This window comes from Muntiacus reevesi, chromosome 1 (genome assembly GCF_963930625.1).
Source record: "Muntiacus reevesi chromosome 1, mMunRee1.1, whole genome shotgun sequence".
Lineage (NCBI taxonomy): Eukaryota > Metazoa > Chordata > Mammalia > Artiodactyla > Cervidae > Muntiacus > Muntiacus reevesi.
Genome location: NC_089249.1, coordinates 174226346 through 174241978, shown reverse-complemented (window position 1 = coordinate 174241978; position 15633 = coordinate 174226346). Strand labels below are relative to the sequence as shown.

At 43.6% G+C, this 15633-nt stretch overlaps 1 protein-coding gene across 1 annotated transcript in view; it reads left to right on the top strand.

Moving 5' to 3' along the window:
* Window positions 1–15633, top strand: part of IQCA1 (IQ motif containing with AAA domain 1) — a 180070-nt gene that overhangs the window by 70884 nt on the left and 93553 nt on the right. Inside the window, exons 7-8 of the mRNA XM_065930694.1 lie at window positions 2393–2477; window positions 11692–11823. Coding sequence (XP_065786766.1) covers window positions 2393–2477; window positions 11692–11823 — 217 coding nt within the window. The remainder of the gene's footprint in view (window positions 1–2392; window positions 2478–11691; window positions 11824–15633) is intronic.

The window sequence follows — 15633 nt, the reverse complement described above, 5'->3', positions numbered from 1 at the left end:
ACATGAGGGACCTGAAGGTGAGTGACTGCCTTCTGCTGCACCCCAAACTGTGAAGGCCATTCAAGGTGGGTGCCTACCACCTGTCCAGTTTCAGACTGAGTGAGCCCTTTCAATGGAACCTTATTTTTCACTGAAAAGATGACTGACACTCTGGCTGTTAAGACTCAGGTTTGCAGGAGATACTTTCTCCAAAAAGACCCAAGTAAGCCTGAAGGGAAACAAATGAGGGTATTTGTTGCTGATAATAAAATCCAAGCTTTCTAGCCAAGATGACAAGTTTGGCAATCTTGTAGTCATCTCTGTGAGTCTGAGAGCTTCCCACTGCTTAGCTTTAGAGTCTGAGATTGATGAAGTGGTTGTTGTTCAGTCACTCAGTTGTGTCTGACTCTTTGCGACCCCATGGACTGCAGCAAGCCAGACTTCCCTGTTCTTCACTATCTCTAGGAGTTTGCTCAAACTCATGTGCATTGAGCTGGTGATGCCATCCAACCGTCTCATCCTCTGCTGCCTCCTTCTCCTCCAACCTTCACTCTTTCCCAGCATCAGGGTTTTCCCAATGAGTCAGGTCTTCATATCAGGTGGCCAAAGTATTGGAGCTTCAGCATCAGTCCTTCCAATGATTATTCAGGGTTGATTTCCTTTAGGATTTACTGGTTTGATCTCCTTGTGGTCACAGGGACTCTCAAGAGCCTTCTCCAACACCACATTTCAAAAACGTCAGTTCTTTGGCACTCAGCCTTCTTTATGGTCCAGCTCACACATCCACACACGACTACTGGCAAAACCATAGCTTTGACTAGACGGACCTTTGTCAGCAGAGTGACATCTCTGCTTTTTCATATGCCGTCTAGGAGTTATTGATGACTGTGATTTTTGATACCATGCAATGTATATCAGCTTTGGGAAGATCTGCATAAGTCAGTGGACCATTAGTTTTAAAATGATCAAGACCTGATGTTACAGAATCATGTCTGAGTGAAAGATCTGTTCAGCGCACAAGACACATGACTTTTAATGTAGCAGGGAAGGCAAAGTTCTTGATAAGGTTTCAGATTCTGCATCACCACCAGCCTTTAGGAAGGCTGTGGTGTGGAATCAAAGCCAAATATTCACAGCTGTCTAAAAGGCTATTAAAACTTTCCTCTCTTTTCTAATTATACATCCGTGTGAGGCCAGATTTTCTTTCCATACTTCAACCAAAACAACATATTGCAGCAGATTGAATACAGAAGCATATATAAGCACCCTGCTAAGTTCCACTGAGCCAGAACACTTGCACTCCTCTAATTTTTTTCTTCTGGGAAATATATTCTTCATTAAAAATGTTACTTATGTGAACACCTAATGGGTTTATTATTGTTGTTTGTGATGAAAATGCATATTTTAGAAAGTTTGCGGTTTTGATACCTAATACAGTAACTATCACCAGCTAGAACTCACATAAACAAAAGCTTTAGGGATCATCAAAAATTATCAAGCATGTCAAGAGTGAGACTTCCCAGGACGTCCAGTGGTTAAGACCCTGCCTTCCAATGCAGGAGGTGCAAATTTGATCCCTGGTCGGGGAACTAAGATCCCACCTGATGCAGGGTGCAGCCAAGAATTTTAAAAACAAATAAATAGAACTTGTTTTTTTAAAAAATAGTGTCAAGAGCAACTAAGGCCAAAAGCTTGAGAACATAGAGTCATCTTGAGCATGGGCATCTCTTCTAACCCTTAGATTCTGGTTTAATGGAACTAACTTGATAAAGTTTTTCTTTCTCTATATGTAATAAATATAACACTCATGTCCAGGTAGTTGCTCTTGGAAACATTAACTTTGTATCCCTTCTGAAATTTCTCAACATTAAATTTCAAACTCTGCCTTTTAAAACATGGAAACTATATGGTTACAGAAAACAATGGCTATTCCTATCTCTTAACATGTGGGGCTTAGACTCCCTGAAATCTAAAGCATGCATGCCTATTTCATGCACTAGTACCAAGTCTGTAATTTGAACAACACCATGTTTCTGTTTTATTTCAAAATCCTGTGTTTATCCTACATTTTAAACAGGAAGAAATATTTTGTGCTTCTGTCGTCATTCTTAACACAAGCATGGAGTATTGCAATAATTTTTTTTAAAAAAAAGGGGGCAGAAAAGTACAGTCTGCTTTAAGGAGAGAGGTCTGACTCAGAGTAACAATTGCTTTGAGGAGAGAAACCTGCTTCTGAATGTCACCAGGTCCTTCTGCTCCTTAGAGACTGCATGTCCGGCCAGCAACTGGCAGGGAGCCCCATCCTAATAACCATCACTCATTTCAGTGAGCTTGAGCAGAGCCAGCTCTTCAGGAATGTAGCAGAGAGGGCTGCGCTCCTGGATGTTTATTCTGCCTTTTTTTTCCTCCTCAGGAACTTAACAGGCACTTTTCCTGACTACCCTAACGAAGAAGAAGGAGGTTCCGCTATTATTTTTTCCAACAAGACCCCACAACAGGTATAGATATGCTTGAGAAATAAAGTGTAGCTATATCATAATTGCAACCCTTTAAACCTTAGAGTTAATGAGTTTGCAGGGTTACTAGGTCTTGGCTATTTCCCTACAGACGTTTACACAGAAATACTTTTGGTGTTCATCACTTAATGTACTTTCAAACTTTTTTTAATGAAATTCATGCTTTCTCCTGTCTTTGAAGGCTATGTGGCAACACGTGATTCTCATCTTCTTAGTAAGTGATGACCATACGACCTGAACACGTTGGTAGAAAAGAAGGCAAAAAATACTAACTTATAAAAAAATAGTAAGATTTTAAAACTGTCTGGAAAGAAACTTAAATATAAAGTGATGTTACTCTATTTCCTTTCACCTATCAGACTGCTAAAATTTTTAGATTGTGATAATAATTGGAGTGGGTAAAGATGTGGGGAAAAGTCACTCCTGAGCATTGTAGCTGGATACATAAATTAACATGACATTTTTTGAGGGCCATGGAATGAGTAAATATCAAAATGTTTATTAAATATACTCTTTGACCCATAAATGCTCTTTAAGGAATTTATACTAAGGAAATAAGAAGACAAGTTGTCACATGGGAACAGCAAACTTTTTTCATTGGCAGATAAATAGTAAGTAACTCTGCCGTTATAAGCTGAAAGCACAGACAATGTGTAAATGAATAGGAATGTCCGTGTTCCAATAAAACTTTATTTACAAACATGGGCAACAGGCCACATCTGGCCCATGTGATACTGTTTGCTGATTCTTGCCATAGATAACTGAAATAGCTGTTCTTGTCTTCACTGTTCACATCACTGACATAGAAGAAACCAGGCTAATGTGCATTGTGTGAGTCACTCTGTCATGATCAACTCTTTTCAACCCCAGGGACTGTAGCCCACCAGGCTCCTCTGTCCATGGGATTCTCCAGGCAAGGACACTGGAGTGGGTTGCCATTTCCTTCTCCAGGGGGTCTTCCCCACCCAGGGATCAAACCTGGGTCTCCCGCACTGCAGGCGGATTGTTCACCGTTTGAGCCACCAGGGAAGCCCCGTGTTTGTTAGTTGGGTAGTTAGTTAAGTGACGTGAAGCGCTAACTAAGCAATGGTAAAAGCCACGCTGTGGGTGAGATCGTGTCAGCGCTGCCGACCCTGCGGTCAGCGTCCCTGGCCCCTCTGCTCCTCGGCCTGAGCCCTCGGGGCCCGGCGGAAGCGCTGCCCTCCCAGTCCGCTGTCAGAAGCCAGCGTCAGCTGCCAAAGCCTTCTCTCCGCCCTCCTGTCCTCCCCACTTAATAACCACCCTCTTGTTGGCCGTTCATCACGGCCTGCCTAGAGTCACTGTCATTTTGATGTGCTGTTATTTCACTTTCTTACGTGTTTAGGTCTTGTCCCTCCAGCTAAATTACCCGGCACAGGTTGTGTCTTGAAAGCCCCTGGCAGGCAGCCAGACATGTTTCATGTCAGTTTAGAAGGGTAACAATTACAGAATTAGGAATGTTGGTGGAATGTCTAAATTGCCCATCAGAGTTAATGTCCAGTCAGACTAAAAGCAAAAGAAGACTGAGGACATCTGGTTAATACACTAGAATTAATACACAAGGAAATGGGGGCCACAGAGCAGCCTGACTTTAAAAGACAGGTGAGGGACTCCCCTGGTGGTCCAGTGGCTGAGAGCTAAGAGATTGCAGTGCAGGGGGCCCGGGGTTCAATCCCTGGTCAGGGAACGAGATCCCACCTGCCGCAGCTAGTGGAGTTCTCATGCCGCAACTAAAGATCCTGGTTGCCACAGCTAAAACCCAGCATGGCCAAATAAATCAATAAACATTTTTTTAAAAAGGCAGATGAGTGAAGTGTCAGGACAGCCTTGTGGTGAGAGATCAGAATTCCACTGGGTCTGCAGCCTTAGGCAAGTGTTTGACCCCCTGTGTCTCGGGTTTCTTGTCTGTGAATGCAGATAACCAGCAAGACCTGAATCCCTGGACTGAGGAATCATTAGATGAGATGATACACGTAATGTACTTGGAACAGAGTTTGGCACTCTGAAAGTGTTCAGGAAGTCTTAGCAGTTATTACTGATGAGGGGTGGGGAGGAGGGGGAGGAGGAGGGGAGTAGGAGAAAGGGGAAGGGGAGGAAGCTGAAAAGATAGACCAAGCATAATCATCATAGCATGCATGTGTGTAGTCATTTATATTTGTTTTTAAAAAAAAAGCAATAAAAAGACTTTCTATGAAGTGAGTACAATCACATTGATGCCAAATCCCCCCAAAGATGGAATATAAATAGAACCTCAGACCAGTCATACTTGTGAATATTAATTCAAAAATTCAAAGTGAAATATTAGCAAAACACCACAGCCAAGTGGTGTTTATTCCAGAATGCCAGCATGGTTGTGTTTTTGATGTCTGTGAATACATTGCATTATCTAAAGAGATCCAAAAGAGAAAACCATAAGCTCATCACTGTGGGTGCTGAAAGGCACTTTACAGAGTCAACTCCCATTTATTAAGAAAACAAGACAAAAATGGAATACATGGATACTTCTTTAACATGACAAAATATTTTTTAGTTCACAAGTTAATATCATGCTTAAAGAAATTCACAAGAAACATGTTGCTGTCATGAAAAATGCAAGGATAGTCATCATCACCATTGATGAACAGGATCTATTGAACACTCTTAGACAAGAGAAAGAACATTGAGCGATAAATTGGAATGGAAGAGGGAAAATGATCACTTTTTGCAGATATGTTCTGAACTTAGAAAAGCAAAGAGAATAAACTAAAAAAAAAACACCTTAAGCAACATGAGAAGATGAGGAGTTACAAAATTAATATGCAGAAAGAGAAAGCTTTTATATGTTCAAATAGCAGCTACATTTAGAAAATATAAGAAGAGTCCATTTATAACAGCAACAGTGACACAAAGATAAAACATCCAGGAATAAAGTTAATAATAAATGTGTGATATGTGGAAATAAAAGCTTAAAACGTTCTGAAAAATGAAATTGAGCAGATGGAAAAGCATACTGTGTTCTTAGATAGGAATGTTCAATGTTATAAATACTTCAGCTCTCCCAAACATCGTTTATACATACAATACAATCCAAATAAAAATACCAATAGCATTTTGTTGGAGTAGGGAGTTAGGGCATGCAGAGGGTGACTGATTTGATTTTAAACTTTGGGCAGAAAGTAAATAACCAGGAATAACTAGTAAAATTCTGAAAATGAAGGGTAATGAGGAGGAACCAGTCCTGCCAGGTATTAAAACATGTTTTAAGAGCCCATTGGTACAGGCAGATGATTAGATGAAAAAGAACAGAAAATCGAGAAATATATCCAAATACACGTGGAAATTTAGTATACAATAAAGAAGCCTGTCATCCTTCTTATATAAAAAAAGTAAAAAGACCATTTAATGAATGGGATTATAATAACCAGGTTGTCAACTGGAAAAGAAGAAAATTAAATCTCTGTCTCTTTATACTTTACCCCAGGATGATTCCAAATAGATCAAAGATTTAAATGTCAAACAAAACAAAAGCCCAAAAGAACTAAAAGCAGCCAACAAAGAAATATGTCATAACCTCAGAGTGGAAAAACCCTTTTTACCTCTGTTGCATGACCCAGGAGTCATAGAAGAAAAAAAAGATAACTTAAACTACATTAAAAAATATTTTTAACCTCCATGGCCAAACTGACTCCAAGTAAAGTCAAATGACAGATAACGCACTGCAAGAATTATTTGTGATGAGTATCACAGATAAGAGATCATTTTTCTAATATATAAAGAGCTCCTATAGCTCTATAAGAAAAAAACTTAGTAACCCAATATTTTTAAAGCCAAAAGATATGAACAGACTGTTCTGAGAAATGAAAATCTGAATGGATTTGAAACATAATAAAAGATGTTCAACATATGAAAAGACAATGAACCCCACATATATAAAGGAAATGCAGATTAAAGCTATACTGACAGACAAAACTGATAGATTGAATATCATCAAAATTCAAAACTTTTGGGTTTCCAAAGACACCACTAAGAAAATGCAAATACAAGAACAGACTGGGAGATTGTAATTGAAAACTTACACCCGATAAAGGATTTGTATCCAAAATGTACAAAGAACTCTTACATCTCAGTAATGAGACAAACAATCTAGTCTTTGGACAAAAGACTCAAAAAGACAGTTCATAAAGCAATATAGATAAGTGGCTAATAAGCACATTGAAAGATCTCAACACCACTTGTCATTAGGAAGATGAAAATTAAAGCAACAGTGAGGTACCATTTCATAACACTAGGATGATGTACTAATAATAAAAGATGGTAACAAATGTTGAGGATGTCAAGAAGAAGGAAACCTCCTACATCATGGAGGACATAAAACGGCACAGCCACTTTGGGAAACCAGTTTGTCAGTTTCTTAAAAGTTAAATACAAATTTACCAAATAACTCACAGTTCTGTTCCACTCTTAGGACTTAATCCAAGAGGAATGAAAACATATGTCCACACACAAAAAATGTACATAAATATTCATAGAAGCATTGCTCATAATAGTCAAACATTTGAAACAGCCTAAATTTCCATCAGTCAGTGGATGGGTAGGTGAGATGTGGAATAGCCATGCAACAGAATGGTACTCAGCAATAAAAAAGGAACAAACAAAAGGAAAAAGCCAAAGGAACGGGAGTGGCAGAGGATGAGATGGTTGGATGGAGTCACCGACTCAGTGGACATGAATCTGAGCAAGTTCTAGGAGATAATGAAGGACAGGGAAGCCTGGCGAGCTGCAGTCTGTGGGATTGCAAAGAGCTGGACAAGATTTAGCAGTTGAACAACAACAACAACGCAACTTGGGTGAACTTGAAAAGCTTGATGAACCTTGAAAGAAGCCAGACATGAGGGACCACATGTTACATGATTCCGTTTATAGGAAATGTCCAAAAAGAGTAAATCCATGGAAGCAGAAAGTAGATTAGTGCTGGAGAAGAAGGGCAGGAGAGGGAAACAATTAAAGGACACAAGGAAATCATAGTGGAATGATGAGATGTGTTAAAACTGATTTACGGTGATGGTTGCACAATGTGATAAACTCACTAAAAATGATTGACTTGGCCACATGGAATGGGTAAATGTAAAGAATGTAAAATACAGCTCAATAAAATTGGACCTATATCTTCAGAAAGAAAACAGGCAGCAAGCCAGATTCAGAGCCCTCGATTTCCCAAACACGATGGCTGACTTTACAGACACTAAAGTGCGTCTCTAATTCTGGGAGATTTTACGATAGTTGAAGAACACAAGCCAAATAAATTCAACATTGGTACTTATATGAAAAACTGAAACAGCTACGATGACATGCTGTTTTTCACCCGTTCAGCTGGCAAACACAAGCAAGCACTGTGTCAGTGAGCATGTGGGAAAGCGTGAAGTCGCCCGCATCGCTGGCAGAAGTGTGAATTAGCAGAAACCGGTGGGGGCAGTTTGACAATCTTGTACATGCATGTGATCCAGCGTTTCTCCTCCTAGGAATTATCCAGAAGATATGCTCACACACTTGCAAGATGGCATTTGCATGCGTTGATTCCTGGCAGCTTTGTGGGTAATAGCAAAAGATTGGAGATAACCTTGACTTCTATTGGGAGGAGAATGGTCAAATAAATTATGAATAGGGAGGAGACGTTTCACTACATGCTTGTTTGTAATTTCTTAAGTGTGGATGGTGTTAATATTTTATCTTTTGAAAATAATAAACTGGGTAAGGATCTAGGTGAAACAAACAATTGATGCACTGAAGTGTATGCTTCATGATAAGGATTTTATCCTCTTTTCAGATACATACATTTATATTATATATTTTATACATATATATTATATATGTTTCTGAAAGTTTCCAAACTTCCAAAGACCAAAACATGTCCATTTTCCATAAGCGCACCAGAGCATGAAGGTTCTGGCAGCCATGGTTTGGTTCTGTGAGTCGAGGTGAGTCTGACCCCCAAGGAAAATATTGCTATTCTGACAACAAGGGACTTTCAATCCTGTCTAAAGACACCCTTTTTATTACCAAATAGTGTATACCACACATGTCACCTCTCACCTCCCTGCACCACCTCCCTGAGCCTCCCCTACCCAGGATCCTCACTAGAGCCTTGGGAGGTGGGTGAGCCTCAGGAGGGTGTGGACTTGGACATGGGACTACAGTTTTGGTTTTTTTTTAAGTCCAGGTGGTGCCTGAATATCCTACTTTGTTCATGATAAAGCTGTTATGAACACTTTTAAAGGTGTGAATTAAGCTCCTAAAAACAACATAGCTACGAATTCAAAAATGCAATATTAAAAAATAAACCTCAGCATTTCAGTAAATCACACTAAGGCATAATCAGTGTACATTTGATCCCAGGAGAATGCTTTAGCACGGCACACTAGGGGTAAAGTGATATTAGCCCTTTTTAAATTTTATTTATTTATTCAGCATCGTTTAGTCACTAAATCATGTCTGACTCTTCTGGGATGCCATGGACTGTAGCCCTCCAGGCTCCTCTGTCCATGGGATTCTCCAGGCAAGAATACTGGAAATGGGTTGCCATTTCCTTCTCCAGGGATCATCCCCACCCAGGGATTGAACCCACATCTCCTGCATTGCAAGCGAATTCTTTACCACTGAGCCAGCAGTGATTCACTTGGCTGCACTGGGTCTTCACTGCCACTCGGGCTTTTCTCTAGTTTAGGCGGGTGAGCCGGGGCTACTCTGAGGGTGTATGCACGGGGTCCTCACTGCCCTGGCTTCTCTTGTTGTGGAGCATAGGCTCTAGAGATCATGGGCTCCAGCAGTTGGGCGCGTGGACTTATTTGCCCTGCAGCTTATGGGATCTTCCCAGATCAGGGAGCAGTGTCTCCTGTATTGGCAGGCAGAGTCTTAACTCCTGGGCCACTGGACCACCAAGGAAGTCCAATATTAGTCCTTTTTAATTTGCTCTCCAAACGTAACCACTGAACTGAATTTGGTATGTCATTCTCTTACATTTCTTACCCTTCCACTTCAGTTCAGTGGCTCAGTCGTGTCCGACTCTTTGTGACCCCATGGGCTGCAGCACACCAGGCCTCCCTGTCCATCACCAACTCCCAGAGCTTGCTCAAACTCCTGTCTGTTGAGTCAGTGATGCCATCCAACCATCTCATCCTCTGTCATCCCCTTCTCCTCCTGCCCTCAATCTTTCCCAGCATCAGGGTCTTTTCAAATGAGTTAGCTCTTCGCATCAGGTGGCCAAAATATTTGAGTTTCAACCTCAACATCAGTCCTTCCAGTGAATATTCAGGACTGATTTCCTTTAGGAAGGACTGGTTGGATCTCCTTGCAGTCCAAGGGACTCCCAAAAGTCTTCTCCAACACCACACTTCAAAAGCATCAGTTCTTCAGTGCTCAGCTTTCTTTATGGTCCAGCTCTCACATCCATACATGACTGCTGGCAAAACCATTGCTTTGACTAGATGGACCTTTGTTGGCAAAGTAATGTCTCTGCTTTTTAATATGCTGTCTAGGTTTGTTACAGCTTTTCTTCCAAGGAGCTTGCGTCTTTGAATTTCATCACTGCAGTCACCATCTGCAATGATTTTGGAGCCCAAGAAAATAAAGCCTGCCACTGTTTCCATTTTTTCCCCATCTCTTACACTTTTAACCACACACGTATGTATCCTGAAACAGTGAATTATTTTTTTTTCATTTGTTTAACTAGTTGCATTTCACACCGAAGGCTAAATGTTTAACTATGGTTCGGCATCTTGCCTCTTTACTTTTTACATTATACAGGTCGTCCCGATTTGCACCTGTTTGAATCGCAGCTCAAGCCACTTACTAGTTGTGTGTCCTTGAGCATGGGGCTGAACGCTCTGTGTCCCAGTTCCCTCATCAATGAAACAGGTTGATCAGAGCTCCCAGTAAACGTGCTCGGCAGTAAATGGGCTCCCCTTGGAGAAGCTCTTAGAACCGTGCTGGCGATTGTAGTGCTCCAGATGGAAGTGCTGATTTCATTTTAAAGCGGAGGGAACGGAGCCTCTCAGAGGTGCTGCGGCTTGTCTCAGTCCCGTGATCAGTGATGAGCAAAGCCCGGGGGTCCAACAGGGTATGTGCCCCATCAGGGTCTCCGTTCTGCCTCCCAGAGGTCACAGCAAGTGAGCGCTCAGTGAGTATTTATCACATTGAATGGAATTACGTGAGGGGTTTCTGCCTTCCCAGATGGCGCTAGTGGTAAAGAACCCACCCAGCCAGTGCAGGAGATGCAAGACACTCAGGTTCGATCCCTGGGTCGGGAAGATCCTCTGGAGACGGGCATGGCAACCCACTCCAGTGTTCTTGCCTGGAGAATCCCATGGACAGAGGAGCCTGGCGAGCTGCAGTCCATGGGATCATAAAGAGTCAGACACGACTGAAGCGACTTAGCACATGTGGCGTTTTTTACAAACTTCCACTATTTCTCCGATGATGCTAATCCTATGTGAACTAGGTGTTTTTAATCAATGTTGTATTCTTTAAAAATTATTTTATTTTATAAAAATTGTTGTTTTATTGTTATTTTATTTATTTATTTTGGAGTCATGCTGCTCTACATGTGGGATCTTAGGTCTCCAACCAGGGCCCCCTGCATTGGAAGCTTGCGGTCTTAACCACTGGACCACCGGCGAAGTTCCTAACCAATATTTTAAATTTTAGAATAAGTGGGTTTTTGTAGGAAATACAAATTAAATCAGAGGTGAAAGAAACCAGCTCCGAGAAGAGATGTATGGAGTCTAGGCAAGGAACACAGGAGCTCTTGGCTGGGATTTGGGGAAGAGATGTGGGCAATCCTGGAGCAGGCTGCAGCTGAGATGCTAATGAAGCTGAGAACACCCCCACCCCACCCCACTCCCAGTGTCGGTGGGACCCCTGAGAATCAAAGCAGCTCTGAACTGGCAGGGAACTAGATTCAGAAATGTCCAGCCTCTCTCTCCACCTGCCATCTGAGTCCCCACTGCTGCCTCTGCTGAGGAATCCAGCCTCTAGAGGCAGAGGGCAGGCAGAGTGGAAAGGCCAGGGGGCTGGTTCTGCAGGGTTCGGAGCCGAGCAGAGAAGGGACCCTGACCCACGCCAACACTTCCTTCCTGACCGGAAAGATAATCCTTGTCTTAATCCGACTCTGTTATAGTGCTATGATGATTTTGGTTTTTTGCAGGTTCTTGACGATATTCTTGCAAGCCAAGATGAAGAGGAGAAAATCAAAAAGAAGAAAAAGGAAAAGAAACAAAAAAAAGAAAAAAAGGAAAAGAAAGAAAAGGAAACAAAAGAGACAAAGGAAAAAAATAAGGTATTTGGAGTTTTAGAAAAATGGGGAGTTTTCTTTTTCCCTGTTTAGCTTTGAATCCTTGCAATAATCTCAAGTCTGTTGAGACTCCAGTCACTCATTTCCTTGGAAACCATGCTATCCCCCAGCTGTTTTTCAGTTTTTTTAAATGTTGGTCGACAGTCAGTTGTCATCTTTTCTATGACTTGTAAATACCTATTAGGCTGAGGAGTGGTTTCAGCAACTCAGATACCTCACATAAGTCACATATGTGATCGCTCTGAATGTTCATTCCTCAAGACAGATGATCCCACTCATCTTTGCTCAAGGGTAGAGATAAGGAAAATTTCTTGGCAAACCAAGTGGCCACTACAAAGTCAAAACAATCCTGTCTACTTCCTCCAAAGCGTATTCATTCCCATTTATCACTTCACGTTGACGTCTCAGACCTGTTTTTAACAGGACTTGTTTCTTAATCCCCAAAGGAAAGCAGAGTTCAGAGTCACCGCGGGCCAGGCCTGCCCTGTGTGGTGGGGCTGCTGGGTGTTGGGCGGGCAGGCAGGTGGTACATCCTGGGCATGATTGGAGGGGTCTTTACCCCCTGGTGCGTGGAGAGGCCCCTTCCAGGGAGATGGTTCTCTCCAACATAGACTCCTTCTTTGGGACATAGGATTCCAGCTGGAAGGTAACACCATCTGAGAACCTGAATGTGTGTGCTATAGCCTTTTGCCCAGACAGATCCTACGTCACAGCTGACCAAAAGCCCGACCTAAATCAGAGCGGATCCTGAAAGGTTATGTCCCTCCGTGACTCTGTCCAGAGGCAGAGAGCCACCTCTAGCTCAGGTAGCCAAGGCCACGCTCCTCATATTCCCAGAGACAGGCTCCCGCTGGCCGTCAGACTCTCGAATTTCTCTGTGGGGGAGGCGGCTTGCTGGGTGTGGTGGATGGCGCCTGGGAACTCTGGAGGCATCACGGTGAGATGATGTCATCAGGGTGTGTCATCAAGGAGTGACTGGACCCAGGAGGCCAAAGTGGTGAGCAAGGGAGAGGGGGTGATGGAGAGTATCAAACGGGAACAGCCGAAGTCCAGGAAAACGCAAGGAATCGCGATGGTGATAAGAGCTAGCATCTTGTTTAGAACTCCTCGGAGTGGGGCTTCCCTGGTGGTGGCCCAGTGGCTGGGACTCCACCTACCAATGCAGGGGGCGTGGCTTTGATCCCGGGTACCAGAGGACCCCACATGCTGCGGGGCAATTAAACCCATGCTCCACCGCTACTGAGTCGTCCATCTAGAGACCGTCCTCTGCAGCAGGAGACGCCTGCACAGGGCAGCGAAGAGTAGCCCCTACTCGCCACAACTGGAGAAAGCCCAGCAGTGAAGACCCAACTAAGTCAATAAATAAATAAATTCCTGGGCTTGATCGTGGCCGACACAGCAGGCGGGGGCTCGCCCCCTGCGCGAGATGAACGGGAATCTCGCAGCTGCCCCCACTGCCCTTCCCGCTCTCACCCTGGTCCTCTGTTGCTCACTGCATGGACGAGAGAAGAAAGACCCCCTCCCTCCTCTCCCTGGTCTCCCCCCTCTCCACTGAAGTGCATGCTGAATGCATGCCACCCCTGAAATGCCCCCTCAGGACCGAGGGGCTCTGTCCCCAACTACAGAATGGGGCGCTGATCCCTCACACTCAGTCCCTCCCCAGCAACTATTCAGGGTCTAAGGTGGGTGTTTGAAGTGCGGTTATCCACCCCGCACGGGGCAGCTGCTTTCAAGGATAGTCACCTTAGGGCGGTCCCTGGCAGTCTTGTGGTTTAAGAATCTGTGTTTCCACTGCAAGGGAGCACAGGTCTGATCCATGGTTAGGGAACTAAGATCCCACAGGCCATGAGCTGCTGCCAAAAGTTAATTAATTAAATGAAGAAATACAATCATCTTTAAAAAAAAAAAGATAAGATAGGGTATAGAGACCCAGCCACTCACTGCCCAGGACAACTCTGAAGGGTTCTCCCGGCCCCCGTGCACCCTGTGGGATCAATTACTAATTTCTCACGATCGCATCCCAGTTCAGCGCCCCCTCTGCCCCGTTCAGCCTCCCCTCTGCCCCATTCAGTTCCCCCTGCCTAGTTCAGCCCCCCTCTGCCCCGTTCAACCCCCCTCTGCTCCGTTCAGCAGCCCCCTGCCCCATTCAGCACCCCCCTGCCCAGTTCAGCCCCCCTCTGCCCCGTTCAACCCCCCTCTGCCCCGTTCAACCCCCCCCCTGCCCCCTTCAGCCCCCCTTTGCCCAGGGCTGCTGCTCTCCCTCCCTCCCTCTTGGGGGACGTTCCCAAAAAACAACCCACTCGTCTTCCGTCTTGTTTCCAGGGAACCCCACCCACGGGACCAGCTATCGCCTTATCTCATGGGCTTACAGAGCTTTAAACCTTGTTCCCGGTGTGTGATTTTGGAAAGGGTCTGTTTTCCCTTTAATGAGATTAGCTGATATATTCAGATGTTTTTGTCTGAGATCTTTGCCAAGTTTTCTGATTATATTTGTGGGGCTGGCGATTGATAGATGACCAAGTGTTAGAACAATACTCAAAAGAATAAGCGTACAGCTCTGGCCCTGTGGGTAGGGGTGAGTTCACACCCGTGTGAGTTCAACAAAGTTAGTTGCCTCTGTCTGCTGCCTTTTACCCTCTAACCAGGATGAACAATAATAGATATTTTTTCTATGGGTCAAAATGCTTATTTCCACATAAAACTTTGAATAGCTGATCTCAGGTATGCTTCCTGTTATGCTTTAGGAATGATTTCAGAATAAGATGTTTTTAAGTCAGTGGAAAAGATAATCTGATCCCTAAGAAACATACCAACATCATATAAATGTGCCAAGGCTTCTTAGAGATTAACATTTCCTATTTTAATAATCATATTCTCACTTTGTAGACCTGTACTTTTCATATAAATTCATGTCTAAGTAATTCTGAAGGATTATCCCCATCATATGCAACTACATCATAAATGCTGAAATACTAAAACTTTGCTTTTTTGTCCAAAACCATTCATCATTAAGTGACTCTTTAATAGCTAGTTAATAAAATACTGTCATTCAACAAAGACCAGATTGTGTAGCTGATAATTTCAGATTTTTATGGAACAAGGTTCACTAACAGCGAATTTTAATTTGCAAGTGTCAAACTCACCCATGCATATTTAGAAGAAGAGATGCTTAGAATAAAATTGAAATCCTTCCAATTGTCCCTGTTCCCTATTAGGCACTGCTTCAAAATTATCTTGCCAAGTGGGGGGAGGATTTTAAAAATTAACTGTATCAAGTGAGCTCTCTTTTTGGTTGTTTTCTTTTTTTTTTTTAAGACTGAGTTAGAATTTGGGGGTACAAGCAGATCAGTAGGGCAGTAACTGGTCTTTTGGGTGGGGTTCCCTGGAAACACTGAGGGGGAGGTTGTGAGGGTGGTTTATTCAGAACATCCCCAGAAAGGGAGGGAGGGAGAGAGAGAGACGCAGCAATGGTTAGAAAGGGAACTAAAGAAGGCAGAGAGGGAGCCGGACTGACAGGGGGGAGCCGGACTGAAAGGGGGAGCCGGACTGAAAGGGGGAGCCAGACTGATAGAGGGGAAGCCGGGTGGGGCAGAGGGGGAGCTGGACTGGGATGCGTGTGCGAAGGAGCAGAACTGTGCCGAGCGTGGCCATTGGGAGGGGCCTGGAGAGTGAGTGGATCTGAAGGCTGGCCGGGGGTGGCATTCTAGGCCATGTCCAAGCCACAGACCCTGAGGACAAGTTCAGAGCACAGGTGACAGGAGGTCGGGGAGGGTGTGTGGTGTGTGGAGCCCACGG